General features: G+C 39.4%; 1 protein-coding gene and 1 pseudogene across 4 annotated transcripts in view; one reads left to right on the top strand and one right to left on the bottom strand.

Annotated features, from left to right (window-relative positions):
* Window positions 1-27783, top strand: part of FOCAD (focadhesin) — a 286671-nt gene extending 258888 nt beyond the window's left edge. For 3 of the 4 annotated variants that reach the window (XM_061132648.1, XM_061132649.1, XM_061132647.1), the window contains 10 exons: window positions 6360-6488; window positions 8634-8749; window positions 12102-12362; window positions 13022-13111; window positions 16414-16591; window positions 18525-18622; window positions 19815-19913; window positions 20081-20332; window positions 22660-22735; window positions 27402-27783. In XM_061132648.1, coding sequence (XP_060988631.1) covers window positions 6360-6488; window positions 8634-8749; window positions 12102-12362; window positions 13022-13111; window positions 16414-16591; window positions 18525-18622; window positions 19815-19913; window positions 20081-20332; window positions 22660-22735; window positions 27402-27475 — 1373 coding nt within the window. In that variant the 3' untranslated portion in view covers window positions 27476-27783. The remainder of the gene's footprint in view (window positions 1-6359; window positions 6489-8633; window positions 8750-12101; window positions 12363-13021; window positions 13112-16413; window positions 16592-18524; window positions 18623-19814; window positions 19914-20080; window positions 20333-22659; window positions 22736-27401) is intronic. The other variant, XM_061132650.1, reaches the window with a different exon arrangement.
* On the bottom strand, window positions 23884-26749 carry LOC133048583 (SIN3-HDAC complex-associated factor-like; annotated as a pseudogene).
* Window positions 27784-27985: the final 202 nt, after the last annotated feature.

Raw genomic sequence — 27985 nt, 5'->3', positions numbered from 1 at the left:
TACAGAAAACAGTGACTCGCTTCAAATGACTCAATATTTACTGCAAGGATTCATAGCTTTCTCGGAAATGTAAGAACAGATACTATTCTCAACCCTCAGAGTATCAGAGGCAGAAAGATATCAGGCATCAAGACTTCATCTTGCTGTTTCTGTCTACCTTGCCAGGGCTGTATCATATCAATATCTTCCATGGATCCTGCCTTTCTTCCCAAAGACTGACTCATCCTTTCTCTTCTTTTGTGTTTGTGTGTGTGTGCTGAAATACACATAACATAAAATTTACCATTGTAGCCATTTTAAAGTCTAAAATTGGGTGGCATTTAGTACATTCACAATATTATGCAAGTGTCACCAGTATCAAATAGCAGAACAATGTTCATCACCCCCAATCCAATTTTTTTTTTTTTCCTTTTGTTGCTCATGTTTTTGGTCATTCCTAAGAATCCATGACCAATCAATAGACTTATCTCTATGTTTTCTTCTAAGAGTTTTATAATTTCTTGTATTATCACTGATCTACTTTAAGTTAGTTTTTCTGTATGGTATTAGTACTAGTAGGGATCCAGCTTCATTCTTTGCATGTGGATATCTAGTCATCCCAGCAGTGTTTGTTGAAGAGACACCTTCTTTCTTCTATTGAGTGGTCTTAGCACCCTTGTCCAAAATCAATTAACCATAAATGTTTGAGTTTATTTCTAGCCTCCCAATTCTATTCCATTTTTAATATATGTCTATCCTTAGATTTTCCAGTACCACACTGTTTTGATTACTATAGCTCTGTAGTAAGTTTTGAAATTGGTATGTATGTGAGTCCTTTAAGTTTTTCTTTATTGAAATTGTTTTGACTATTTGGGCCCCCTTTGCAATTTCATATAAATTTGAGAATCAGCTTTTCCATTTCTGCAAAAAAGTTGTTGAAATTTTATAGGTATTGTGTTGAGTCTGTAGATAGCTTTCATCTAGGTTTTCAAATTTGTTAGCAAAAGACTTGTCTACATAGAGCCTCCAGCATTTCACAAAACGTAGTTCAGAGTTTCCTGCTGCAGCACTGTTCAAGCAGCGTTCTCCACTCTGAGTTTCTGCCCATATAAGCCATGATTCCCTATATTCATCTGTTTGGCTCTCTGGTCTTGGAGACAGCATCTTGCCCTTTCTTAAGTATCCAAAAGAGTTGTTGATTCTTCAGTCTGTTTAGCTTTTTCCATTTATAATAGTGTGGTAATTGCCAAACTTCTTACATGTAGATCTGAAAACCAAAAGTCCCCCTTTTAAAAACTTTTTTAAAGTATAAAAAACATAAAATTTACCATCGTAACCATTTTTAAGAATACATTTATATAGGATTACACTATATTCACATCATTGTGAAACTAATCTCTGGAATGTTTTTATCTTGCAAAACTAAAACTTTGTACCCATTAAGCAAGAACTACCCTTTCTTCCTTTCCTGATCCTGGTAACCACCATTCTACCTTCCCTATCTGTTAATTTGACTATTCTAGTTGCTGGATTTAAGTGGAATCATAGCATTTGGAAGAAAAGCTATGACCAACCTAGACACCATATTAAAAAGCACAGACATTACTTTGCCAACCAAGGTCCATCTAGTCAAAGCCATGGTTTTCCAGTAGTCATGTATGGATGTGAGAGTTGGACGATAAAGAAAGCTGAGCACAAAAGAACTGATACTTTTGAACTGTGGTTTTTGAGAGGAATGGGCTTCCCTGATAGCTTTATTGGTCAAGAATCTGCCTGTAATGTGGGAGACCTGGGTTTGATCCCTGGGTTGGGAAGATCCCCAGGAGAAGGGAAAGGCTACCCACTCCAGTATTCTGGCCTAGAGAATTCCATACAGTTCATGGGGTTGCAAAGAGTTGGACACAACTGAGCAACTTTCACTTTCACTCCATATTTTTCACTTGGAGAAGACTCTTGAGAGTCCCCTGGGCTGCAAGGAGATCAAACCAGTCAATCCTAAAGGAAATCAGTCTTGAATATTCATTGGAAGGACTGATGCTGATGCTGAAGCTCCAGTACTTTGGCCACCTGATGCAAAGAACTGACTCATTGGAAAAGACCCTGATGCTGGGAAAGATTGAAGGCAGGAGGAGAAAGGGATGACAGAGGATAAGATGGTTGGATGGCATCACCGACTCCTTGGACATGAGTTTGAGCAAGCTCTGGGAGTTGGTAATGGACAGGGAAGCCTGGCGTGCTATAGTCCATGGGGTCACAAAGAGTCGGACATGACTGAGCAACTGAACTGATATAGCATTTGTCTTATCCGACTGGTTTATCTCACTTAGCATAGTGTCCTCAAAGTTGAGGACACACTGTAGCATATAACAGCATTTCTTTTCTTTTTAAAGTTGAATACTATTCCACTTTATGTATATATCACATTTTGTTTATATACTTCTCCATCAATGGACATTTGGGTTGCTCTTGGCTATTGTTAATAGTATGAATATGAGCAAACAAATGTCTCTTTGAAACTCTACTTTCAATTTTGGAAGTGGGGTTGCTAGGTTATAAGGTAGGTCTATTTTTAATTTTCTGAGGAGTCATCTTATTGTTTTCCGTCATGGTTCTTCTGTTTTATAATCCCACCAAAAGTGTATAAGGGTTCTACTTTCCTCACATTCTTGCCAACACTTGTTATTTTTTCTTTTCATTATTTTTTTCCAAATAGTAGCCATCCTAATATGTATAAGGTGATATCTTATTGTGGTTTCAGTTTGCATTTTTTGATGATTAATAATGTTGAGCATTGAAAAAGCAAGAGAGTTCCAGAAAAACATCTATTTCTGCTTTATTGACTATGCCAAAGCCTTTGTGTGAATCACAATAAACTGTGGAAAATTCTGAAAGAGATGGGAATACCAGACCATCTGACCTGCCTCTTGAGAAACCTATATGCAGGTCAGGAAGCAACAGTTAGAACTGGACATGGAGCAACAGACTGGTTCCAAATAGGGAAAGGAGTACGTCAAGGCTGTATATTGTCACCCTGCTTATTTAACTTATATGCAGAGTGCATCATGAGAAATGTTGGGCTGGAGGAAGCACAAGCTGGAATGAAGATTGCCGGAAGAAATATCAATAACCTCAGATATGCAGATGACACCACCCTTATGGCAGAAAGTGAAGAAGAACTAAAGAACCTCTTGATGAAAGTGAAAGAGGAGAGTGAAAAAGTTGGCTTAAAGCTCAACATTCAGAAAACTAAGATCATGCCATCTGGTCCCATCACTTCATGGCAAATAGATGGGGAAACGGTGGAAACAGTGGCTGACTTTATTTTGGGGGGCTCCAAAGTCACTGCAGATGGTGACTGCAGCCATGAAATTAAAAGATGCTTGCTCCTTGGAAGGAAAGTTATGACCAACCTAGATAGCATATTAAAAAGCAGAGACATTACTTTGCCAACAAAGGTCCGTCTACTCAAGGCTATGGTTTTTCCAGTGGTCATGTATGGATGTGAGAGTTGGACTGTGAAGAAAGCTGAGTGCTGAAGAATTGATTCTCTTGAACTGTGGTGTTGCAGAAGACTCTTGAGAGACCCTTGGACTACAAGGAGATCCAACCAGTCCATCCTAAAGGAGATCAGTCCTGGGTGTTCATTGGAAGGACTGATGTTGAAGCTGAAACTCCAATACTTTAGCCACCTGATGCAAGGAGTTGATTCATTGGAAAAGACCCTGATGCTGGGAGGGATTGGGGGCAGGAGGAGAAGGGGACGACAGAAGATGAGATGGCTGGATGGCATCACCGACTTGATGAACATGAGTTTGAGTAAACTCTGGGAGTTGGTGATGCACTGGGAGGCCTGGTGTGCTGCAGTTCATAGGGTCGCAACGAGTCGGACACGACTGAGTGACTGAACTGAAGTGAATGTTGAGCATCTTTTCATATTTCTTTTGGCCATTTGTGTACCATCTTTGGGAAAATGTCTATTCAAACTCTGTCCATTTTTATATGTTTCTCTTTTTCCCTATGCTTCTCATTTCTTCAATTATTTGACCTTTTGTTGATTCTGTTTCTAGTTCTGCTTCTCCCTATTTTTCAACTTCTACTAATTGTCCTACTTTTCTTGCTGATTCTGCATACACCTCCCTGTTTTTCTATGCTCCATTTTGTAGCTGGTTTTCCTTTGCTGACTCTGACCCACCTCTGTTTCTCCCTTTCTCAGGGTCTGCCGATTCTGCTGCTTTTTCCAGCTTAGCTTCTCCTTTTCCCATGCTTTTCCTTTTTGCAGCTGGTTTTCTTTTTGTTGACTCTGCCTCCCCTTCTGTTTCCCCACTTCTCAGAGTCTGCTGATTCTGCTACTTGTTCCACCTCTGCTTCTCCTTTCTCCTGTGCTTCTCCTTTTCCCATGCTACTCCTTTTGGCAGCTGTTTCTCTTTTGCTGACTCTGTTCCAACTTTTGCTTTCCCACTTTTTGTGGTCTGCTAATTCTGCTGTTGTTCTGCCTCTGCTTCTTCTTTTGCCTATGCTTGTACTTTTCCCATGCTTCTCCTTTCAGCAACTGTTTCTCTTCTTGCTGACTCTGTCCCCACTTCTGTTTCCCCACTTCTCACGGTCTGCTGAATCTGCTACTTGTTCTGCCTCTGCTTCTCCTTTCCTCCATGCTTCTCCTTTTCCCATGCTTCTCCTTTTGGTAGCTGTTTCTCTTTTTGCTGACACTGTCCCCTCTTGTGCTTTCCCACTTTTCATGGTCTGCTGATTCTGACGCTTGTTCTACCTCTGCTTCTCCTTTTGCCTTTGCTTCTCCTTTCAACAGCTATTTTTCTTTTTGCTGACTCTGTCCCCATTTCTGCTTTTCCACTTTTCAGAGTCTGCTGATTCTGCTACTTGTTCCACCTCCGCTTCTCCTTTCCTCTGTGCTTCTCCTTTTCCCATGCTTCTCCTTTTGGCAGCTGTTGCTCTTTTTGCTGACTCTGTCCCAACTTCTGCTTTCCCACTTTTTGTAGTCTGCTAATTCTGCTGTTTGTTCAGCCTCTGCTTCTTCTTTTGCCTATGCTTCTCCTTTCCCCATGCTTCTCCTTTTCCCTTGCTTCTCCTTTTCCCATGCTTCTCCCTTTCCCATGCTTCTCCCTTTCCCTTGCTTCTCCTTTTCCCTTGCTTCTCCTTTCGGCAGCTGTTTCTCTTTTTGCTGACTCTGTCCCAACTTCTGCTTTCCCACTTTTCATGGTCTGCTGATTCTGACGCTTTTTCTACCTCTGCTTCTCCTTTTGCCTTTGCTTCTCCTTTTCCCATGCTTCTCCTTTCAGCAGGTGTTTCTCTTTTTGCTGACTCTTTGCCCACTTCTGCTTTCCCTCTTTTCAGAGTCTGCTGATTTTGCTGCTTTCCTACCTCTGCTTCTCCTTTCTCCTGCACTCTTCCTCTTCCCACACTTTTTTCTGTAGCTGTTTTTCCTCTTGCTGGCCCTGCCCCCATCTTGGCTTTCCCCTATTTCAGTGTCTGCTGCTGCTTTGTCTTCTGACTGTCCCCCTGCTTTTTTTTTTTTTTCCTTTTGCTAATTCTGCTTCTCTTTCTGCTAATGCTAATTTCCTTTCTGCTGCCTACATTGATCCTACTGCTGCTTTCACTTCTCCTTCTTTGTCTCCTAGTTTTTCATACATCATTTCTGACCTCCTTGTAACTTCACTTCTTCATGATCCTCACTGGCTACTCCAACCTTGGCTTTACCTTATGACTCCACTCAAAACTGCTAGAGCATCTGATTTTTTCAATTTCAAATTACCTCCCACCTAAAAAAAAAAAAAAAAATTTTTTTTTTAAAATATATCACTAAAGTCATGGTGCTGTGTCTTAGATAGCTTGTTAAACTATGGATTAGCTATTATGTTATTTCACCTGTGGAGCCGTCAGCCATGGCACAAGCTGAGGAGAAGAAGAAGCAAGGAGCACATGGACAGAGTGTAACCATTTAGAGCCACAGGGACCGAAGTAACCCTTTGTCCTGAGAAGGGGATAAACCTGAGTAGCAGTAATTATCTCCTCTTCTGGAAGTAGATTAAGGAATGAGTGAGAGATAAGGCAATAACATAGAGTAAGTTTTTAGGAAATTCAATGAAAAGATATGAGAGAGCATGGAAGAGAGTTAATTAGCAATGTGGAACATTCCTATCCAGACAAGAAGGAAAGACTGGAAGCAAATAGGAGAAAGGAGGATAGAGGGAGCAAAGGTTGTAGCAAATGGGATTGACTTTAAGGGCACAGAATTGAAAGGGCGAACACAGTTGAAGCTGTGATACCAAATCCTTGGAAATGAGTAGAAAGGAGGGAAAGTTGGCATCTTTCACTTTCATGAGGCTATTGAGTGGTCTTATTATTTATTTTCCTTTCTGTTGCAGGTCCTGAATCTGTGCCCCCTTCCCTTCTCAAAGTTGTGATGAAACCTATAGCAACTGTTGGAGAAAACCACCAGTATCCTCCTGTGAACTGGGCTGCTCTCCTCTCTCCACTTATGAGGCTAAACTTTGGTAAATGTCGTGTGTTTTTAGGTCTTCAGTCTCTGCTTTTAGTTTGTCACCTGAATAGAAAATGAGATTTTTTTGTCAAAATTGATAGTGACTGAATGGACCTCTGGAAACTTAAGGTTTGTCCTCTTGGGTGGGACAGCTGGGTTACTTCATTGAGTCACTTTTTAAATAGCTGAGGAGGAGGAGGCGTTTTGAAGACATATACCAGATGCACTCATCAGAATAGTACTTGACTGAGATGTGCATGTTGCTGGGTATGCAGCGTAAATCACAGAAAGCCTGGTTTGATGGTTATCAGACTGCACTTCTAGAACACCAGGTTTCACCGAAATGCCCTATGGGATGCTGTATTAGTTTTCTGTTGCTGCCATAACAAATTGCCACAGACTTAGTGGCTTGAAACTATACAGATTTATTATCTTATAGTTCTGTAAGTCAGAAGTCCAACATAATTGTCACTTCACTAAGATCAGGGTATCAACAGAACAACATTTCTTCCTTTGTTGCCCAGGGGAGTGATGTGGCTTGAATGTTTGTGTTCCCTGAAAATTCATATGTTGAGATCCTAACCCTCAGTGTGATGGTATTAGGGGGTGGGTCCTTCAAGGGCAATTAGGTCATGAGGAACCCTCATGAATGGAATCACTGTCCTTCTAAAAGAGGTCCACAAAAGTCCTCAGTCCACACTGTGAAGACACAGAAAGAAGCCAGTAGACTGCAACTCAGAAAAGGGCTATCACCAGACACCCAACCATGCTGATACCCTGATCTTGGACTTCCAGCCACCAGAACTGTGAGAAATAAGTCTCTGTTGTACATAAACCACCCAGTCTGTAGTGTTGTGTTATTGCAGTCTGAACAGACTGAGATGGGGAGGTTCCATTCCCCTCCCTTTCCCAGCTTCTAGAGGATGCCCACTCCTTGGCTTGTGGCTCCCTTTCTTTGTCTTCAAAGCAAGCAGCAGAGGGCTAAAGAAGCCTCATTCTGTCATCTTTCTGATTCTCTGAAGGCAGGAAAGGTTTTCCACTTGTAAAGATTCATGTGATTAATGGGTCCATCTGAATAATCCAGGATAATCTCCCCATCTCAAGGTCTTTAACCTTAATCACATCTGCAAAGTTCCTTTGCCAAGCAAGGGAACATATTCACAAATTCCAGAGATAAGATGTAGACAGATTGTTCTATTTATCCTGGGTACTTTGTGGTGAGAGGTAAAGGCAATGCACACCTCTGTTTGTCCAAAGCAAATTCTATGATGGAGTTAGCATATTAGCATATGGAAATTTAGCTTCATATATCAATATTTGCACCCCCACCTCCAAAAAAGAGGGAGCGAGAACAACTTGAACTGTGCTATAAATTATGGATGTGTATATATATGTATGTGGTTGCCATGAGTGCTCTATTATTTATAGTAGGTGCTTACTTACATATGATATACCAAAAGATTTGTATACTGTAATTTATGTGCAATTTATGGGATAATCAAAGATGATTTTAACTAAACACAATTTTTCATTTGAATGCTTTCATTTGAACCTAATCCTATGTAAGATATGGTGTCACCATACTATATATCCAGAGATTTCATTTGAAAACTATGTTCCCCTGCCCCTTCCCACTTATATGTGCTATGTTGAAGATGTTGGTATTTTAGTAAAAAGAAGAAGAAGCCTGGTTAGGAAGATGTATCTACTGATGGGGATCGGGCTTAAAAAAGACTGGATCATTAGAGAATGTGGCATCTTTAAATCCTTCCAGGTCTGGATTTGTCTATGTGCTGAATGCAAGGTGGAGAGGAGAGAAAAAATAAAAATGAGATTTTTAGCTAGAATTTTCTAAAAATTTTAATAGTATTTGAGTCTTTAGGTTTATCTAAACATTGTAAGAGAAATTTGCCAAGCTAGTTCAAGATCCTTACCAGTTCCAAGACTCAGGTCTCTAATCTAGTAGATACATTCATTTGTTTCACAACTAAAAATGTCTCTTGAAATACCTTATGGTTTGCTGAAGCTGTTACTGTTAGACATCATACAAAAGTTCTTTTACCTTTAGCTGTATTACTGGGGACACTGAAACCTAAACCTGGGTTACAAGAGGCACCTACCTGCATTACAGATATTCTTCTCCCTTCTTCTCTGTCAGGTGAAGAGATTCAGCAACTGTGTCTTGAAATTATGGTGACCCAGGCACAGTCCTCCCAGAATGTCACTGCACTGTTGGGAATGTGGGTGATGCCACCTCTGATCCATGGTCTGAGTGTAAGTAGTAATTAAGGGTGTTGAGCAACAGGAGGGTATAGTTGTTGTGGGGGAGATCAACATTCATTTGGTTATGAGTTCTCAAAGTCAAGAGTGGACAAGTGGGATCTCCCAAAGAGTGAGCAATTGACGGTAGCTGGCCGGGAGATTGAAAGATGGTGGGACTTGAAACTCTGCCATAGCCATCACCATGTATGCTTTCAACTTTTCATACTTTTCATGTTTATTACAAGAAAAAGGGCAAATGATGATCAGAGATGTTCAAGCTCCTTTCTCAAGACCACACAGGTAGAAAGTTGTAGAGTTACTGGAACCTGGGTTTATTTGTTTATATGATCTACATAATCATTACAGCAGGGATTAAAAGAAAGGCAAATCCACATGCTTTCGATAAACAATCCCTCATCCCTCCCTTTCACAGAAAGGCAGCAATTAAGGTGAGCCTTGAAAGCTTGGTAGGATTTTATTAGGCATCAAATTAGAGACCCCAGAGGATGTAAGTGGGAGGGTGTAGGGGGAGAGAGTAGAACATCTCTGTCCATAGGTGTTCAGCTTGAGTAAAATGCTGAGGAAGAAGTGATCCAGCCTAGCCTTTGTGATAGAAGTGGCACCAGCTTCCAGGGTATAGACTGAGGGTAGGTAGGAAGAATGGGGTGAGGTTATTTAAAGATATGAAATAAACAAAGATGTATCAGTTCGGTTGCATTTCAAGTTAAGACAAAAAAAAACATATTCCATGATTCCTTAGAGGTTCACCAATTGATTATGAACTAAATGATCTTTTTTTTTATTCTTCTATTCCTGGAGACTTTAATTCTTTGAGAATGGTGAAAAGTGCTCTTATTATTTCATCTTTTTTTATGTATATAATCATCTTTGTTGTAATTCATGAATGCATTAAAAACTGATATGGATCTCTTTATTAAAACATGTAGATTCTCATGGGCATCTGCTTTTTACTTTTACTTGAGAATGGTGAAAGGGGTCAATATCTTAGTATCATTACATCAAGTTCTCAACTCATAGGAAGCCTGGGAGGCTCTCTTAGGATTTCCAGATCACTATACTGTCTGCCGAACAGCCCACACTGTTATAAGGAATTCCACACTGGAATTCCTTATAAATTTCAATAGGCACCTGGGCAACAGAACACTCTGTTACTCTGCTTGTTTTTAAGGTGCATTTCCAGGGCTAAACATTGTGCTCAAACATTTTCAAATTGCCCTGACTAATCTTCCAAGTAGTCTGTTACTCAATTTACTAATCTCCCTGCCAGATAAAGGACCCCAAAGCTTTGTTAACCACGAAGTTAGGCAAGGCTCCTCTTCTCTTCCCAGATCAAGTTATTTGCAATCCCCAAAGAATGCTAGTATCAAAAGTGGAGGACAGTAGTCTTTTCCAAAAAAGCCCTTGTCTTTTGACTTTAGTCTCTACTCTGTGCTTTTTAAAAAAAAGTTTTCCTGCATCTCCTAATTCTTCTGAATTGAAGGTCAGTGTTACTGACATCTGCGTCCTTTCAGTAGGTTCTGTTACCTGTCTGCTCCAAGCAGCTCCCATCCAGCTGCCTTTTAGTGAGCACTTGTTACGTCCCTCCTACTGGTAAGCCCTCAGGGAACACTGTCAGTCGTCAGATTTAATCTCTCTTCAACCCTGACAGGGGCTTCCCAGGTGGCACTTGTGGTAAAGAGTTCACCTGCCAGTGCAGGAGATGAAAGAGACACGGGTTTGATCCCTGGGTCTGGAAGATCCCCTGGAGAAGGGAATGGCTACACACTCCAGTATGCTTGCCTGGAGAATTCCATGGACAGAGAGGCTTGGCAGGCTACAGTCCATGGGGTCGCAAAAGAGTCAGACACGACTGAGCACGCACGCACATATAGTACCCTGACAGGCCAATTTTTTTTACAGCTCTATTGAGTTCTGATTTATATTCCATAAAATATGGCTATTTTAAGTGTATAATTTGATGAGTCTTAGTACATTTATCCATTTTCATCCATCACCAATAGCATTTCCACCACCCCCAAAAATTCCATTGTGCCTACTTATAGTTAATCCCCACTCCCAATCTCAGACCCAGTCTACTATTGATCTTCTTTTGGTCTCTATAATTTTGCTACTTTAAAGAACTTTCATATAAATTTACATTTCATATAAATTTTAGAAATTCTTTAGAATGGAATCATACAATATGAAAGCTTTTATTTCTATTTATTTCACCTCTGAGGAGTAGATTTTTTTTTATTATTTCCATTTTACAGGTTGATAAACTGAGGCAAGTAGCGGTTAAGCAAAGCTTATATAGCTCATCAATGGAAACACTGGCTGACTCAAAAGCCTGTGCCTTGCACACTGTTCTATAATGCTTCTTTCCTTTTAAATCATCTATAATTCTAACTGCCTGTTTTCTTGATCTCAGATATTTTTCTAGGTTTTAGTTATCCTTCCATTTCTCCTTTAAATCTGTCCTATTTTTTTTCTTTTTACATTCGTCTTTGATTAGGAAGCTTTCTTATTATCTTTGTTAATTAACAAATTGTTTGGTAAATTCATTTTTTAAATTATGTACCTTCTCATTTAAAAAAAAGATCTGAAATGGCATGTTCTTTAATGTGAAATCTTGTCTAACTCATGCAGCTACATTGATCTTTTTAGAAATTTACCAATTTTTGTCAGATTTTATTTTTTGAAACATTTCTTTCAGACTTGTTGCTCCTTTAGTATCATACTTAATGTTTCTAAGAATTTCTGAAGCCTGCTTCCTTACAGTCTATGGCTCATAGCTATCACTAACCACACCCTTCTTAGCTATCCTGAACTCTAAGACACTATGGTCAGTTTCACATGCTTGGCTGGTTCTTCTTGGCTCAGAATTGGCCCCAGAACTCCTGTTCCCCTGATTATTTTCTCATGCTTTCTCAGAAGAAGAAATGAATAATATCAGATATTCTGTTTAGCCAATTTCCAACAGTTGAGGCTTCATCTCCAATAGCTTTTCTTGCTAGAGAATGTGACCTTTTAAGACTGAATAGCAACTGTCATGTACTTTGAGAAGTAGCATTTTATTCCCCTCACTGGAAAGACCCAAGATTTGAGATGAGTAGTTCACGAATGGATTGGCAGATACCACATATCCACACAAGCACCCTAGATCAGAAGTCACTGCAACAGCTAACATCACAGGCATGGGTGGTCCATTGGTCCATGAAGTTGTGGGGAAATAAGGGTCTAGGAAGCAACCTGAACCTTTTAAAATTTCATTTTACCCTCAGACGGTGATGACCTAGAGGTTTTGAGCATTACAAACCCAGACTTGCCTGTTGACATCTGACCTCTTCGGTTTCTCTTTCAGCTGAATGTCAAGAAATACCTTCTCCTATCTGTGCCTTCATGGATAAAATATGTCTCTGATGAACAGATTGTGGGTTTTGTTGAAAGCTTAATGGTGGCAGTTTTTAAAGCAGCTTCCCCACTCTCCAGTCCTGAGTTACGCCTAAGTGCCTTACAGGGCCTGAGTCAGGCCATGAAGCTGCCCAGCCCTTCCCACCACCTCTGGAGTCTGCTCAGCGAAGCTACTAGGAAAATTTTTGACCTCCTGCCAAATAAGATTCGGGTGAGGAACAAAAATATTTGCATTCCTGACAATTTGTGTTTGGGATTTTTTAAAGCCTTTTTGGCAAAGCGGGGAGGTATATGTTTTTAAGAATGTGGTGGGAAGACTAGCAAGAAATAACCACATTCTTCACTAAGAATGTTTGCTTCCAAAATCTAAATTGAGGTTGAAAATTTAGAACCAAAGTTTTGAGCATGCTCTGAAGCAGGTTAACCAGTATAGCACCAGGAAATTTGCTCTCAGATCTTTTACCAAATGCCTATAGAAGATGAGCAAGTTCAGAAACCCTTACACCTGGGGAATCCGTGGGCATATTGTCCAACAGTTAATATTTGCATAAGGCGACTTAATACTAGCTTTGCCCCTCCCCCAACAGACTTCTGAAATGTAGTTGTACAAAGAAGTAGAAAATCCATCTAGAATGATGGGTTCTGATGAGAAAAAAGTACAGCCAAGCAAAATACACCAAATAACAGGAAAGATGATGTATAAATGATAAGAAAAATTGGCCATGAGTTTTGGCTTGGTTAAAATTAAAATCTCATCAGCTGCTGTTCATGGAGATAAGCAAAGCTAAAGATTTGTCAGAAGAGTGAGAATATATGTGTTATGTGTATCTTACACTGTATTTTGACATGCTTGGGATTTTTCTTTACCAGAGAAATGATCTAGAGCTGTATATCAGTGTAGCAAAGTGCCTCTCGGAAATGACAGATGATGAAGCCAATCGGGTTGCCCAGATTACTGAGGTAATAACATATCTGTGTGTTTTTTCATTATTGAGATGGGTATTACAATTGATATGGTTATAGTATCCTTTTGGCTGAAGCTCACTTTGTTTCATATTTGTTAGTTACTGACCAATTTCAAGAAACTCTCTCATTCACTGTGGGGTCTCATGTCCAGCCTACTATGGTTGGATATGTGGTATATAAATGGGTAGATGAATGAATAACTTTTTTTTCAACTGGCGTATAGTTCCTTTACAACGTTGTGCTAGTTTCTATTGCACGGAGAAATAAATCAGCTATATGTTGTGTACATATATCCACTCGATTTTGGATTTCCTTCCCATTTAGGTCACCACAGAGCATTAAGTAGAATTCCTTGTGCTATACAGTAGGTTCTCATTAGTTATCTGTTTCATTCATACTAATGTATATGTGTGAATCCCAGTTTCCCAATTCATCCCACCTCCCCATTCCCTTCTTGGTGTCCATACATTTGTTTTCCATTTCTGCCTTGCAAACAGATTCATCTGTACTGTTTTTCTAGATTCCACATATGTGCATTAATATACGATATTTTTCTCCTTCTGACTCACTTCACTGTGTATGACAGTCTCTGGTCCATCCACATCTCTACAAGTGACCCAGTTTCATTCCTTTTTAGGTTAATATATATTCCATTGTATATATGTAGTAGTATAAATGGACAGATGAATGATAACTTTTTAACCTAATTAATCACACTTTGTCAAGAACATTTTAGTGTTCCCTATGGGTAAAAAGCATTAGTCGCTCAGTTGTGTCTGACTCTTTAAAACCCCAGGGACTGTAGCCTCTGTCCGTTGAATTCTCCAGAAAGATCCCCTGGAGAAATGGCTACCCACCCAGTGTTCTTGACTGATGAATTCCAGGGACAGGGGAGCCTGGCAGGCTACAGTCCATGGGCTTGCAAAGAGTCAGACATGACTGAACAACTAAGCCAGCACAGCCCAAGCAATTTAGTAAGGAAATGCTTGAGAAAGTGGACTCTGGAGCCTCACTGTCAAGGTGTGAAATCCAGTCTCTCATTTACTAGCAATGTGACCTTGGTTAAGTGTCATATTCCCTCTCTGCCTCGGTTTCTTGATCTATACAAGGGAAATAATAGCGCATACCTATTAGAGTCATTTTGAGAGTTAAATGACTTAATCCTTGTTAAGTTGTTGGAAAAGTGCCTGGCCCAAGGCAAGGACTCAGTAATAACTTATTATCATAATTATTACATTCATGTAATGTATTATGTCTTGTTATTATATTCATGTTGTATAGTTGGAAGTTAAGATAATTTACTTTGTGGTACCTAAAGCTCAAAGTGGCTTTGTTACTCACTTGCGTTTCTGAAGTGCCATTCAGAACATTGTCACTAGAACATTCTAAATTGTGTTCTGATGTCCCCCATAGAGTATGTGTTCTGCTGAGCCCTGTGTTTTTCTATCCATTTCTAGAAAGAACAGATATAAGAAGGTACAGGTGAAGAGCTGAGACTTCTTGGGTTTCAGTTCTTACTCTGTGGCATTAAGCAAGTTCCCTAACTTCTGTGCTTCAGTCTCCTCATCTGTAAAGGAGGATGATAATAGTAATCTATTCCTCAGTGTTACTATGAGAATGAAATGATTAATACAGTGGTCCTCAAACTTTTTGGTCTCAGGGCCACTTTAGTGTCTTAAAAATTATCAAGGACTTCAAAGAGCTTTTGTTTATGTGGGTTATATCTGTCAATGTTTACCATGTTAGAAATTAAAACTAGAAAATTTTTACAATATTACTTAAAAGTGGTAATAAATCCATTGCATCTTAACATGTAAGAAAAAAATTTTTTTCCAAAAAACAGGTTAGTTTAGAAAGTTAGAAAAGTGTCATTCAAAAGTCTCTTCAATGTCTTCATAGAAGACAGCTGCATTTTCATGACTGCTACTCATTCAATCTGTTGTGATGTCATTTTGGTGAAGTATGTGAAGAAAATCCAGCCTCATACAGACAGGAAGGTAGAATGGGGAAGAGTGTTAGTTAGTAGTCTTTTCAGATAACATGTGCATATCTTTCTTTGATATTGTACCGAAATTCAGCAAGTGGTGATTTCTTATAGGTTAGTTGCAGTGTGGAATCTGAAACCAGATCAGTGAACTTCATACTCTGTTACAGTAAAATCCATTGGTCCGTTGCACTGTGGATCTTTTACCAATGCATGATTTTATAAGATACTATTGCAAGATCTGTAAGATATATTGGTCATTTGGAAAATACTGAGTCACTACATTTTGAAAATCTTCCAAATGTTGGTACATTTCATTATAAACATCAAAACATCGTATTTGTCACTATTACCGGCAACCTCATCAGAAAAGTCTTTTATGTATGTATGTCTTGTATGTATCTTGGGAAGCTGCCAAAGTCATAGTAGCAGATACAGATTTTCCGAAATCTAGTTTTCACTTACAAGCACACATTTTGTCATTGGCACTAACTACTGTCAAGTATTTTCCTTGGAAATGGCAGTCTCATTTCCTTCACTTTTAAAAAATAATCAAATACTCAGTTTTCATAACCAAAGTTTGTTTATCAATCATTCTTTCAAGTAAATAAATGGTGGTCTGTGAAAAGAGTGGCTATTTCGGCTCACAACTCACTCTGACAACTCACACTTGGGGGTGCAGCACAAGAGCTTTATGCATACTTCCCATTTGGTCATACAGAACATTACAAAGATGTATATTCAAGGGCAGAGGTTTAACAAAACTAGTAATTTTATTGTTTACAAGGATATTTTAAATGAAACTAGATTTTTAAAAAATTGCCAGTGTCAGTAAAAAATACAATGAATATTACTCCTGTTTAGGGTCTATTATGAATATAGTTTGACCTCACAGACCCTCTCTTCTAAAAGGGTCTTGGGTCCCCCAGAGGTCTGTGTACCAAACTTTGTGAAATGCTAAATTAACACAGGTTAAGTGCTTCAAATGTGCCTGGCACATTGTAAGTACTGTATTTGTTGGTTATCATTGTTGTTATTTGTGTGTCTTTACTAAACATCCTCACCAGTTGACCCTTGAAATCATTGATGGTTTTTATGAGAAAACAAAAGGTGACATTACAACTGTCTGTAGGTACATTTTGAGACAGCACACAGGCAGATAGGTTACACAGTGCAGGAAACAAAACAGTTTTAGCATTTGGAGTGGTAATCAACTCCACCCTTTCTCACCCTTTCTCTTTTGCCCTTGCCCCAAGGTTGTGTAACAACTTCAGTTAATTTAATAGCAACTGAACAATTTGCTTTTTTGCAGAGTAGCCTAGAAAAGGCTGCCTTTGTCAGACTCTACTTGGTCTCTCAAGGACGATTCCCCTTGATGAGCTTGACCGATGTGCTCAGTGTTGCTGTCCGGCACCGTGAAAAAGACACGCTGGCTTGGATGACGCTGCAGAGCTTGTACCAGGCACGGATCGTGAGCCACGCCAACACTGGTAAGGCCAGCCAGGGAGAACATCGGGACACACAGACATGCCCACCATCTCTTTGATGTTATCATTGTTTCCTCGACTTAAAAACTAGTTTAGGGCTTCCTGACGCGGGTGAGGACTTGTTACCCCCAAATGAGCAGCACCTGGGATAGAAAAGCACAATTACAGCTCACAGCAGCAACTCTTCGGAGGTGAGAATAAATTCTGTTGGAGATTTGGATCTCATATTTGGCCCTCCAGGCCCACAAAAACATAAGCAGGTTTATCAGGTTGAATCTGCCTGCTTCTGTTTCTCAAACAGATGGATGCTAATGGATTCTGCCTGATGTTTTCATGAACATGGCTTTTGGGTGGTCATTTAACAAACAGGAAAAAAAAAGAGGCAACCACAAATTAAATAGTTGTTCTAGAGAAGAACTTCTCAGGGGTGAGAAGAATAAAATCTGGACAACCTGACTATATCCTCAAGTCAGAAACTCCAGGCCTGAAGCTCTGCTAATGAATGGTGCAACTTTTAGGCCATTTTAGACTGTAATAATCATCTAAAGAGAGAGCTCCTTCAACCCAGTGCTCTGTGACAACTTGGAGGGGTGGGAGAGGGGAGGGGGGTCAAGAAGGGAGGGGACAAATGTATACCAGTGGCTGATTCATGTTGATGTATGGCAGAGGTCAACAAATATTGTAAAGCAGTTATCCTCCAGTTAAAAATTAATAGGAGGAAAAAATAAAGAGGGAGCTCCTCATTTCTCCTCCTTGCCTTTGGTCATATACTTGTAATTTTCTGAATCTATGTTCAGGACCTGATCAGATTGGATGTGACTAGAAGGCCCTTGTAAGCCATATTCCCCATCTCTTGTATTTTGAAGGCTATGAGAGAAGGCTCACAAATACAATTTAAATACTCTTTGCAAGATTGTGTAGGAAATTTTGATTCCTCTTTCTCTTTGGCAACTGAGATAGTTGTCTCCTGTCCACATTAGTGCCTGCCCAATGGAAAGTGAACCTGTGATGAAAAATGAGATTTTTTTCACTCTACCTCAGAAGTATATTTATCCGGTAGAAAACTAGTAGGTGTTCCCAATTAAGCATGAAGATACATGAAAGAAACAAATAAATTTGATATTGCCTTTGGTCGTACCCAGCTGGCCTTCAAAGTTAGTTTGAATTTTGAAGTGGCAAGAGTTTTGAAAATGGCAAGTGTAGGAAAGTGCTTCCTTCATTTTTTTAATTAATCTTTTTTCTTTCTTTGTCTTATTCACCTAATACTAGTGGTTGTTAACCTCTTTGGGGTCATAGATCGTTTTCAGGTGGGTTGGAAATTCCCCTTCAATATGTGCATGTAAGTACTGGCACAAACACAGGGCCATTTTCCTCTCATGCACTAAATTTTGAAGATCTTTCCAAGTAGTCTTTGCTGTGCTGGGAATCCTCATTTTTGAAAGGAAAAAATTATATTTATGTTAATGTTTGTTCTCTTTAGCCTACTACAGCTGGGTTTTGGTTTTGGCGCTTTTAAAAATGTCTTTAGGATAGGTATTCTGTATGATTTTGTCATAAATTGAGAACTTTAAGCAAGGGAGGACTATAAGAACAATTAATTGTCAAAGATTTAACACTACTAACTCATGGGCATGTCCAGTTTCTCCCAGTGTTTAGTGTTGAGAAATTCCATTAAATGCATTTGACCATTTGTCAGGTTTGAAGAATAAATTTAGCTTTTAAAAATAAAGACCAAAATAAGGTCATCTGATGTGAATAGTATAAAAAAAAAAAATCTCTCTTGTGTGAGAACAAGTCTCAGATACCAGAAGAGGACTTGTAACTGTTGTATAGAGTCCTCAGAGGGTCTTTTGCTTTAGTTATGATAATTATTATTGATCTATCTTACATTGCAAAGAAAAACCATGGTCTGGTAATACATGTCCTTTTGTTTCAGGCGTGTTGAAGAGAATGGAGTGGCTCTTGGAACTGATGGGTTATATCAGAAATGTTGCTTACCAGTCAACATCTGTTCAGAACGTGGCTCTTGATGAGGTACAGTCTAGAGGAGTCATTTGTGGCTTTCTTAAAATACAGAGTATATTTAGTCTCCCAAAAGAGGAACATGTTGCTGCTCGAAGCTCTCTTTCCTCCCTTCATTTTTGGGAAACAAGGATGACAATTCTCTGACATCACAGGAAACGGGTGTTCTTACTAGAATCTTAAAGATGCCCACAGCTGCCCTTTGAAAAATATTTTCATCGGAACACCTCCCTTGACAGGCAGCACACAGAAGTTCTAGCTAGAGGGGGAATCCAGGGTCCTGTGTACTTAAGCTGGATCCCACAAAGACTATGGGGTGCAGGGCTCTGGCCTCCACCATGGTCCAGAGCTTGGCTTTAAACACCTGGTTTGAAGGGGTTCCTGAAGTGTGTGCAGGTAATCTGTGTTTGTGCCAGTACTTACACACACATATTGAAGGGGAATTTTCACTCTACCTGAAAATTATCTATGGCCCAAAGAGGTTAACCATCACTAGTATTAGGTGAATAAGACCAGGAAAAAAAAAGATTAATGAAGAAAAATGAAGGAAGCACTTTCCTATTCTTGCCATTTTCTTGACTCAGCTGTGCATTTTTTTTTTTTTTTTTGTATTTTTCCATAGCCATGTTTCATAGATCTGCTGTTTACTTAAAATATGTGTAACCTGGGATATTGTTTGATATTCTGCCCAGCTTTTCTGCAGAGCTGTGTGTCTTTTTGAAATTTTTATTAATGAGATTAGGCATTTTAAGAGATTGAGGGGTACTTTTTAAGCTTTTTTTTGAGCTTTCCTCTTATTTCCAAAGTTTATATTAACTTTCTCTGCTTTCTTACAAAAATCTTTTGAAACTTAGAAAATACAAATAAGCAGAAAGAATCATTTAAATCACAGTAATGCAGTAACTCAGAGGTAGCCCTTGTTATCACCATTTCTATGTGTCTAGTCTATAAAATCCAAATGCATGGATTCTAAACAGATTTTTTTTAATGCATATGGAAAGTCACATGTTGTTTCTGTTCAAAAACAGAATATACTATACATATTTTTTTAATTTTGGCCACATGATAATAAACCTTAATATCCCTGTTCATATCTCTCTTAATTAATTTTTAAATCTCTTTGAAAACACCAAAACAGAGGATGAATGCTTGGATCTCAGTACGATTAGGCATTAAATAAATTATGTTCCTCTTGAAATGTTAGAACAATAATAATGAAACTGTTGGGCCTTCTCTACTCACGAAAGAGGATCCTTCAAACCTTCTGAAACCCCAGACTGTCTCTTCATTAAGCATCGACACGGTTTGCTATCCTATCCAGTTCCTCTTGTGGGGTGGGGGTTGGGCAGGAGGAAGGCTTGGGTGAAGGGGAAGATAACATTTCCACATGATGCGAGCTGTGTGTGTGAACATGTGTTACTTTGCACTGTTAAAGTGTGTGACCTAACCCTGTTTCCACTTCTGCCATAGGCTCTGGACTTCTTGCTGCTGATATTCGCAGCCGCAGTGGTTGCATGGGCAGACCACGCTGCCCCTCTCCTCCTAGGCCTCAGTGCCAGCTGGTTGCCATGGCATCAGGAACATGGCCCAGCTGGGCCAGCATCAAGCTTGCTTGGCAGGAGTCCATTACACAGGGTCACTCTGCAGGAGGCTCTCACTCTCCTTCCCAGTAGCATGCCTCTTCTGCTGCAGAAAGAGCCGTGGAAGGAACAGACCCAGAAGGTGAGGCTGGCAGCCACCTGCTTCAGGGCAGGCGGCTGTTTTCTCTTCGGCAGCTTCTGCTGTAGAATTGCAGTGGGAGATGAGTGAAACCTGAGTCACACGACAGGCTTCCTTACTCAGTCTCACATCTCAGCCAGATGCAGGGCCGCAGAGACTGAGGGTAGCTCAGGCTCAGGGTAACTGCTGGCTGAAAACAACAGTGATCATGGCAACAACTTGCTTACAGTTAGGGGTGAGATGGAAAGAAAAGCTTGTGCTTGCCTTCATTGGTTGAAGACTTACATGTTCTTAATCCTGGGGATAAAGGATGAGTAACTCTCTGAAAGCTCAAAATTTCATAGTGAGGACAGACGGGAAGGCAAGTCCAAAATTGCAAGATGGTACGATAAGGAAGAGCTTCCCCAGTGGCTCTCAGCGTTAAAGAATCCACCTGCCAATGCAGGAGACCCAGGAGACACAGGTTTGATCCCTGGGTTGGGAAGATCCCCTGGAGTAGGACATGGCAACCCACTCCAGTATTCTTCCCTGGAAAATTCCATGGACAGAGTAGCCTGGCGGGCTACAGTCTATGGGGTCACAAAGAGTCAGACACAACAGAGCATGCTCACACGTGATAAGGATACAGTTGATAAACAAGGGAGGGGGTGATCAACAAAGTGTGGGGGGAAATCTTCCAGGGGAGCTGTGAATCTGGAGTACCCATCTTTTACCATATTTAAGGTTCCCCACAGCTCATTCCATGTAGTAGCCACGTTCCAGGCACTTCTGGCCTGTGCTAGATACCATGGGAAGATCTGTAAAGGCCTAATATCATCCCCTTTGCCCTCAGGAAAACACAAACTATAGGGAGTACCTTTTGGTTTTTAATACTGAATTTCCCCAGGCTACTAGCTGTCCTGCAGAGCATATGAAAATGAGGTACATCCTGTATTTCTCATTGCATGGCTCTGGAGTTTGTGATGGACAGGGAGGCCTGGCGTGCTGCAATTCATAGGGTCGCAAAGAGTCGGACACGACTGAGCGACTGAACTGAATTGAACTGAACCTGTCTTGAATTGTCAATTGAAGGATTTTTTTGAATCCCATGTAATCAAACTGGATCTTTATGAGGCTGAAAGCTTACAGCCAACTTTTTGTGGCTTACTCTTAAAATCTGAACCTTAGTCTTTAAAAATATGTCTGAACTATGGACCCACAGTTTAGCCATGAACAACTCCATCGAACATCTCAAATAAAATGCCTTTGTTTTCTTAAACCTGATAAGCATTAGTGTTATTACCTCTAATTTTATATTTTCTTTTTCACTTTAATTATTTCTGGTTTGGGACACCTGGTTCATTTTGGACTACAGCATAGACATCTTGCATCTATTACGTATTTGTAGTACTTGATTTATTTACTTACCAGGAGTATATGATAAAACAAAATTGAGGAAAAGAAAATAAAGAAAAAATTTTAATTAAAGCAGGGAATTAGGAATATTTTATTTTTCTGTTTTCTTTTCAACCCACATGCTATGTCCAAAATTAAAATGCCTAGTTCCTATGACTAGTATTTTTTAGTGAGTCAAGATAGGGAACATTCAGTCAATGAAATTACCTAGTATCTAATTCAAAAACAGTTTTGGCTATACCCAGGAGATCAAACTCATGAGTATGTGGAGTTTCTACCATTTGCAGGATTTATTTGCAGTTAACATGCTTGGGTCTACCTAGCAAATTGTCTTACACCTTTTCTGTTTCATTTCAACTGGGCTTCATATCCATTTGGGCACAAACTACTCTTAGCTACAGAAACATATTTTAGTAACAGGGGCTTACAGCTGATGTGTTTACCCATTTACTGCCCACGCAGGAGCCTAGGCCTGATGCACACGGAACCAGGTGGCAGGCAGCAGGGTGAGAAGGAGTGTGAGGCTTTGCAGCCAGGTGTACTTGGCTTCAGATCTTGACTCTGCCAGTCATGGGGAGTGGATTTGGGCAAGGCTCTTACTCTTTCTGGGGCCTCTTAGAGTAATGAGAGAGAATGTTCATGGCACACCAGAGGCCCTCTGGGCCCCTGTCTACCCCACTCTAAAGCTGTAGTAAGTCCCAGGATAATCAGTGAAAAAAGGAGGTCTGACTTTGCTGGGTCATTTAACTGAGGGCTGTTTCCCACACTCCTATCTCTTGTGCCTGGTCACATCTCCTCTTCACTCTCCCAGCCCAGGCAGGTGTTATCTGGGGACTACTGTCCTGTTGGGCATATGCGTAGGTCCAAGGGTTTGAATGATGTCTTACCGATCCTGAGATTGTTGTCACTGATATCATTCTTCATTTTCACTCTAGTTCATTGACTGGCTGTTCAGCATCATGGAAAGCCCTAAGGAAGGACTCTCAGCAAAATCCAAGGATCTTTTAAAAGGTATTACTTTCATCCTTTATGCCCAGCATAGGTGAAAACCATCCAATGTTGTCTATACTGGAGAACAGCATCCTAGCGTATGCTGGCTCCTGAAAGGACTCATCTTGGTTCAATTTAGAGAAGTAATCTGAAGCTGTCACCAGTATGGCATTTTTGAATTAGAAAGTGGATTTTAAAAGAAGAATTCCATGGCCTTTAATTTTTATTTTTTTTTATTTATTTTTTTATTTTTTTTTATTTATGTATTTATTTTCTAATAAGACTAAATTTATTCAATACCCTAGTAAAAGTTTTGATTATAAGCATCCAACAGTATAAAAAGTACAAAACAGATTTGTAGATTTCTAATATATTAATACAAAGTGCATGACTACATACAGTACATCCTACAGGCAAAGAGAGGTGGAAGGGGGAAAGAAGACTGTGGTTGAGGTCTAGTAATAAATAAATACAGAAGTAGAGATGATCCATATTATAGTATATTCTACCACCAATACTGCAGCCAAAATGTACCAAAAAAATTTCAAAATAACTCAGGAGGAAGATGATAATGGCTGGGGTTCTTGTAATATACCTCAAAGTCTGTGGGAGCACTGACCCAACTCACTGTGTAGTCTGTGCATTTGGTGGCTTGTAGTTTTTTCCAAAGGAAGAAATATAAAATTTTAAGTTTCCATTAAGAACTATAAAACTATAGGGTGCCTATAAAATTGGCTCACTCTCTTGTTATGTATACTATCCAATCTTTAAAATCCAGTTTTAAAAATAAGCACTGAGTCATGTTCTACCAAGGAGGCAAACGATCCTTCCTCATTATGAAAATGGGTGATATATTTTTCCTGTACTTTTAGAAAAGAGGCAATAGATAGTACTTTGGTTTGGGTTCAAGTAAAAGGCTTTTAATGAAGGTTTTAGAATGGAAGAGCTCCACATTTAGGATGTATCATCTAACACCTCAATGTTCAGAAAGCCTGACTAAAAGAAGCCAAACCAAAACCAACCCACTCAGCATTAACACACACCTCTTTTCTTTTAGTAGAATTTTACTTTAATATAGAATGAAAAAAAAAAAAACCCAAAACCCTAACAGGTTAAAACAAGTCAAACAATCATTCTACACAGATACAACCTTCACAAAGGTCAACTGAAGTAATCCAGAGCTAAAACTGAATTGTGCAGATTTTCAGTGAAGTCACCAGTCACGTAACTTAAACAAATTATTTACACACTTGCAAGCCCTCTGAGAAACGTGCCCCAAGAAGCATTAACCTTTGTTTTCTTCGTGTGCCATCCTAAAGACTTGCATATTGTTATTTTTCAGATAATCTAACATTTTTAATAGAGAATGTTCTCTACCAAGTGGTAATGCTTTGGTACTATTCATATAGGATTGCTTATCCTAAAGACTTGACATTTCCCCAAGAGGAACTTTGATTCTGCTTTAAGTTTTGGTTCTGCTTTTGAAGTTTGATATAAATTAAAATCTGTATCAAATATCAATATGGAGGGAGGTGACACAGGATGCAACATATACAGTCAAGTTACCTCTGCATATTTAGAAATTACTCCTTCGAGATATTCGCACCAGAGAGCTGTCTGTCCCACTTAATATTCAGTAGTACAGGCTTGAATCACCAGAACCTTGGCAAGACCTTAATATTTCAGTTATTAACAACTACCTATAGGGGCAAGTCCATGTTTACTGAGTTATGACAAATTTATTATAATGAAGGAAAACAAGTGTAGCCAGCCATCTTAAAAAATGCCCCAACCACTGCTTCTCAAAATAGAAAGACTAAAACTACATACGTTTACCATACAACAAATCCCATCTCTGTCCCCTGAAAATTCCCCTAATTTCATTCATTAGAAGGGGATGTTTAAAAAAGACTTAAAGAGCACTTTACAGCAGCATTCAGCTTTCCTATGAAATACTCAGCATCTTAAATATTATGTACACTTCTTTTTTATCTCTTAGTAAGCTTCACTGGCTTCAGAGTTTGTGGAACTGGAGGAAAAATAACCCATTCAAAACTATTCTACAAATCCATCTTTTGGCAGAATAGTAGGTACCCAAATTAAAAATAGGAGGGTCATTTTGTTGCTTTGTTTTCCAAAATTTAAATCATTTTTGCTCCCCTTCTACATAAAGCTTAGTCACCACTCCTGAGTGGAGATGGGCAGAGGCTCTGGCCCCTGCTCCTCTGGCTTCTTAGCAGCTGCTTTCTTATTGCTGCAGCAAGGCTTGAATAGATGTGTGTCAATGAAGACTTCCCCAAAACGGCCTTTATAGATAATGCCACAGCATATTTTCTGTCTTTTCCAGTATGTGAGATCTAAAAAGGAAAACACTGGCCTTCTGTTGGAGCCAGAAGCCATCTCTGTATCTGAGCCATCATCTGACTGGTTACTGTAACAGGGAGACTGAGCTGGAGAGGCACTTGAGGTTGTACTGTGAGCCTCAGAATTGTGGCCTTTAAATGCCTTCTGCAGTTTACTGATCTGGTTACTTTTTATCCTGTTTCCAGATAGAGTTTTCACTTTCTTTGGTTTCAGTGTAGTCTTTAGACTGGGTCCTGCCCTTGCATCTACCACATGATTCCAGTTTTTTTTTTTTTTTGATCCTGCTGGCAGTTTCTTCCATCTTTTCACAAGCAGGACACAGGCATTACAGATTATCTCCTGAACGAGTCTCATGTAACCCAAAACAGCTCTGGAAATCCTTTTCATAGTGTTTACTGTCAGTGAATCAAGAACTGGAGGATTTAGCTCTGCAAATACAGGAGCCCTCTATACTTCAGTACATCTTTGGCTTGTGAAAACCAAACATCTTTTCTTCTGGGCAATAGCCTTCCAAAAGCAGCCGTTTCACGCGCAGTAACAATCCTGAAGGGCGCGGTGCACACCAAGTCAACCCCCCTTCAATCACTCCCTCCTCCTCAACTGCCTTGTCTAGAAAGATTGTCTCCTGCAGTTCTGCAGTTGCTACCGCTGGTGGGGAAGGTATAGATTCCGCTTTCCCCCCTTTAATTTTTATTTAAGTGGTTTTTAAATGTTTTATTACAATCATAAAATATGACTAAATAAAAATTAGAAAATTCAGAAATGTAAAAAAGAATAAGCAAAGAGGAATCCAGAAGCCCATTGCACATGACAATTTTGATTATTTTTCCTAAGTGTTACCCACTCTGTGTGTAAGTTTTAACATTTTTATAATCATAGCCAATTGAAAAATGTACACACACACTTTGAGTACTGCCTTTTTTTACTTTAAAATTATTAAAAGCATTTTAACCTGTTCTTACACTAGCTTCATAAGTATTTTTCATGGCTGTATAGTATTTTCCCAGGGGAATTGGACATTTCCCATGCTTCCAGGCATTTAGATGGTTTTCATGTTTTTTATACATCTCTGTTGACTGTTAAACTATGACTGCAGGATCCACAAATATAAGCAGTCTTTCTGTGAAAATTACATAGATGTTTTTACTCAAACCTCAAACATCTTCTGGGTGTTGGTTCAGTGGTCCGAGACAGCTTGTACTGTCATCCACATCTTGGGACTTGGGGGTCAGGATCCTCCCAGTGGCTGCCACTGATGCCCCTGACATACTTTAAGTTACTGCACTGGAAAGTCTTACCTTGGGAAAGTTGCCTGTTGACCTACTCTTGTGATAACTGATCATATTTTGCTTTAAGTATGGTATATTGTATTGATTGCCTAACAAGCAAGAATTATCTAATGCACTGTTCCTCCCTCTAAAGTGGGTGGGAGGGCATGTGTAGGAAGGTGATTCTGATCAACCACCAAGCTTCACTGAGGATCAGAGCAGTGGTCTGACATATTTTCACTTGACCATTCCCAAGAAATTTACTGCTAGGACTTTCTCTACTTATTTTCCTTGGGGAGTTTGGACTCATTTTTAAGGGCCATGTGTCCATAATACCACTGGTTGTTCCCAACAAATACTGTCTTAGGTCATGAAGATAACAGTTAATTCCAGTGAAAGAAATTGTTATTTGGGTCAAGGAAGTACATGTTCACTTGGTCATATATTCAAGGGCTTATTAGAGTCACACATAATTATTGTGTAATTCTGACTTATCTTCATTCTCTCACACTATTATACTTTAAATAATATCAATGTATTGATATTTATATTCATATTCTAAAATAAGATATATAATAAGTTACCTAAAGGGATTACACACAACTTCCTTACTTTAAATTGAGCCCATGAACCTAACTTCATTACAGGATCAGTTTGTTTACTTTTTAATAAAACACTTAGTGGAAAAGTCATATTCGTGTAGAAAAGTGCACAAGTAGATTTTTGCAAAGGGAACATACCTATGTAGTCAGCACTTGGATTAAGAAAAGAGCATCACCAGCATCCCAGAAGTCAGTTTGTTTTAAATCTGTGGAATTTCCCACTACCTGGTTGCAAAGTAACTTAAAAAAAAAAAACCTTTTCCTCAACCTTTACTAATGGTTTCTTCCATTAAAATTCTGTCTAAGGCTTGATAGTAATTCTTAAAGATTAGCCAAGCAGGAACAAGTCAAGTTCTGTTCTGATACCTTTTTGATCTAAATCATCTTTTCAAATGTAACTGCACCAAATGCAACAGTGTTTTTTTTTTTTTTTTTTTTTTTTGTCCCCTTTAGCTACCCTGCTGTCCTTGAGAGTGCTCCCAGAGTTTAAGAAGAAAGCTGTATGGACCAGAGCCTATGGTTGGTGAAGAGCTTCGCAGTAGCCAGCAGCATTCTCAGCTGGATGAGGAAAACCATATAGGCAGAAGGAATTTTTCAGAATTCGTGTCTGGGATTGCTGAGACATGATGCAGAGAGCTCAAGGGCATGACAGGGTGGCCACACAACTCACAGTTTGGACAGTGCATGCCTGGAGAGGCTGCTTTGGTACCCAGGCCAGTTGAGACTGAAATAAGAACCTGAATTTTATTTGGCTGAGATCTGAAGGTTTTCTTTTGTGAAAATTTGACTATATCATCTCCTCCCTGCTAAATTCTAGTAAAACAATCTTGTGAAATTGGTGCATGTTGACTTTTGTTTTAAGGCATGGTGAAAGCTTTGCTCACAAAACCAAACTGTAGTGGTGACAGTGGAATCTGTTTCCCATGAAGTCTCTAGAGGATATTCACTGACTCAATAAGTTAGACATGTTTTCTTATTCTTACTGTTAAAACACTCTTGGAACTGCTCTACATGCTTAAATAATAAGCATGGTGTTA

This window comes from Dama dama, chromosome 29, assembly GCF_033118175.1.
Source record: "Dama dama isolate Ldn47 chromosome 29, ASM3311817v1, whole genome shotgun sequence".
Taxonomy (NCBI): Eukaryota; Metazoa; Chordata; class Mammalia; order Artiodactyla; family Cervidae; genus Dama; species Dama dama.
Note: the sequence above shows the minus strand (reverse complement) of the source record. Positions and strands in the feature narration are given on the sequence as shown.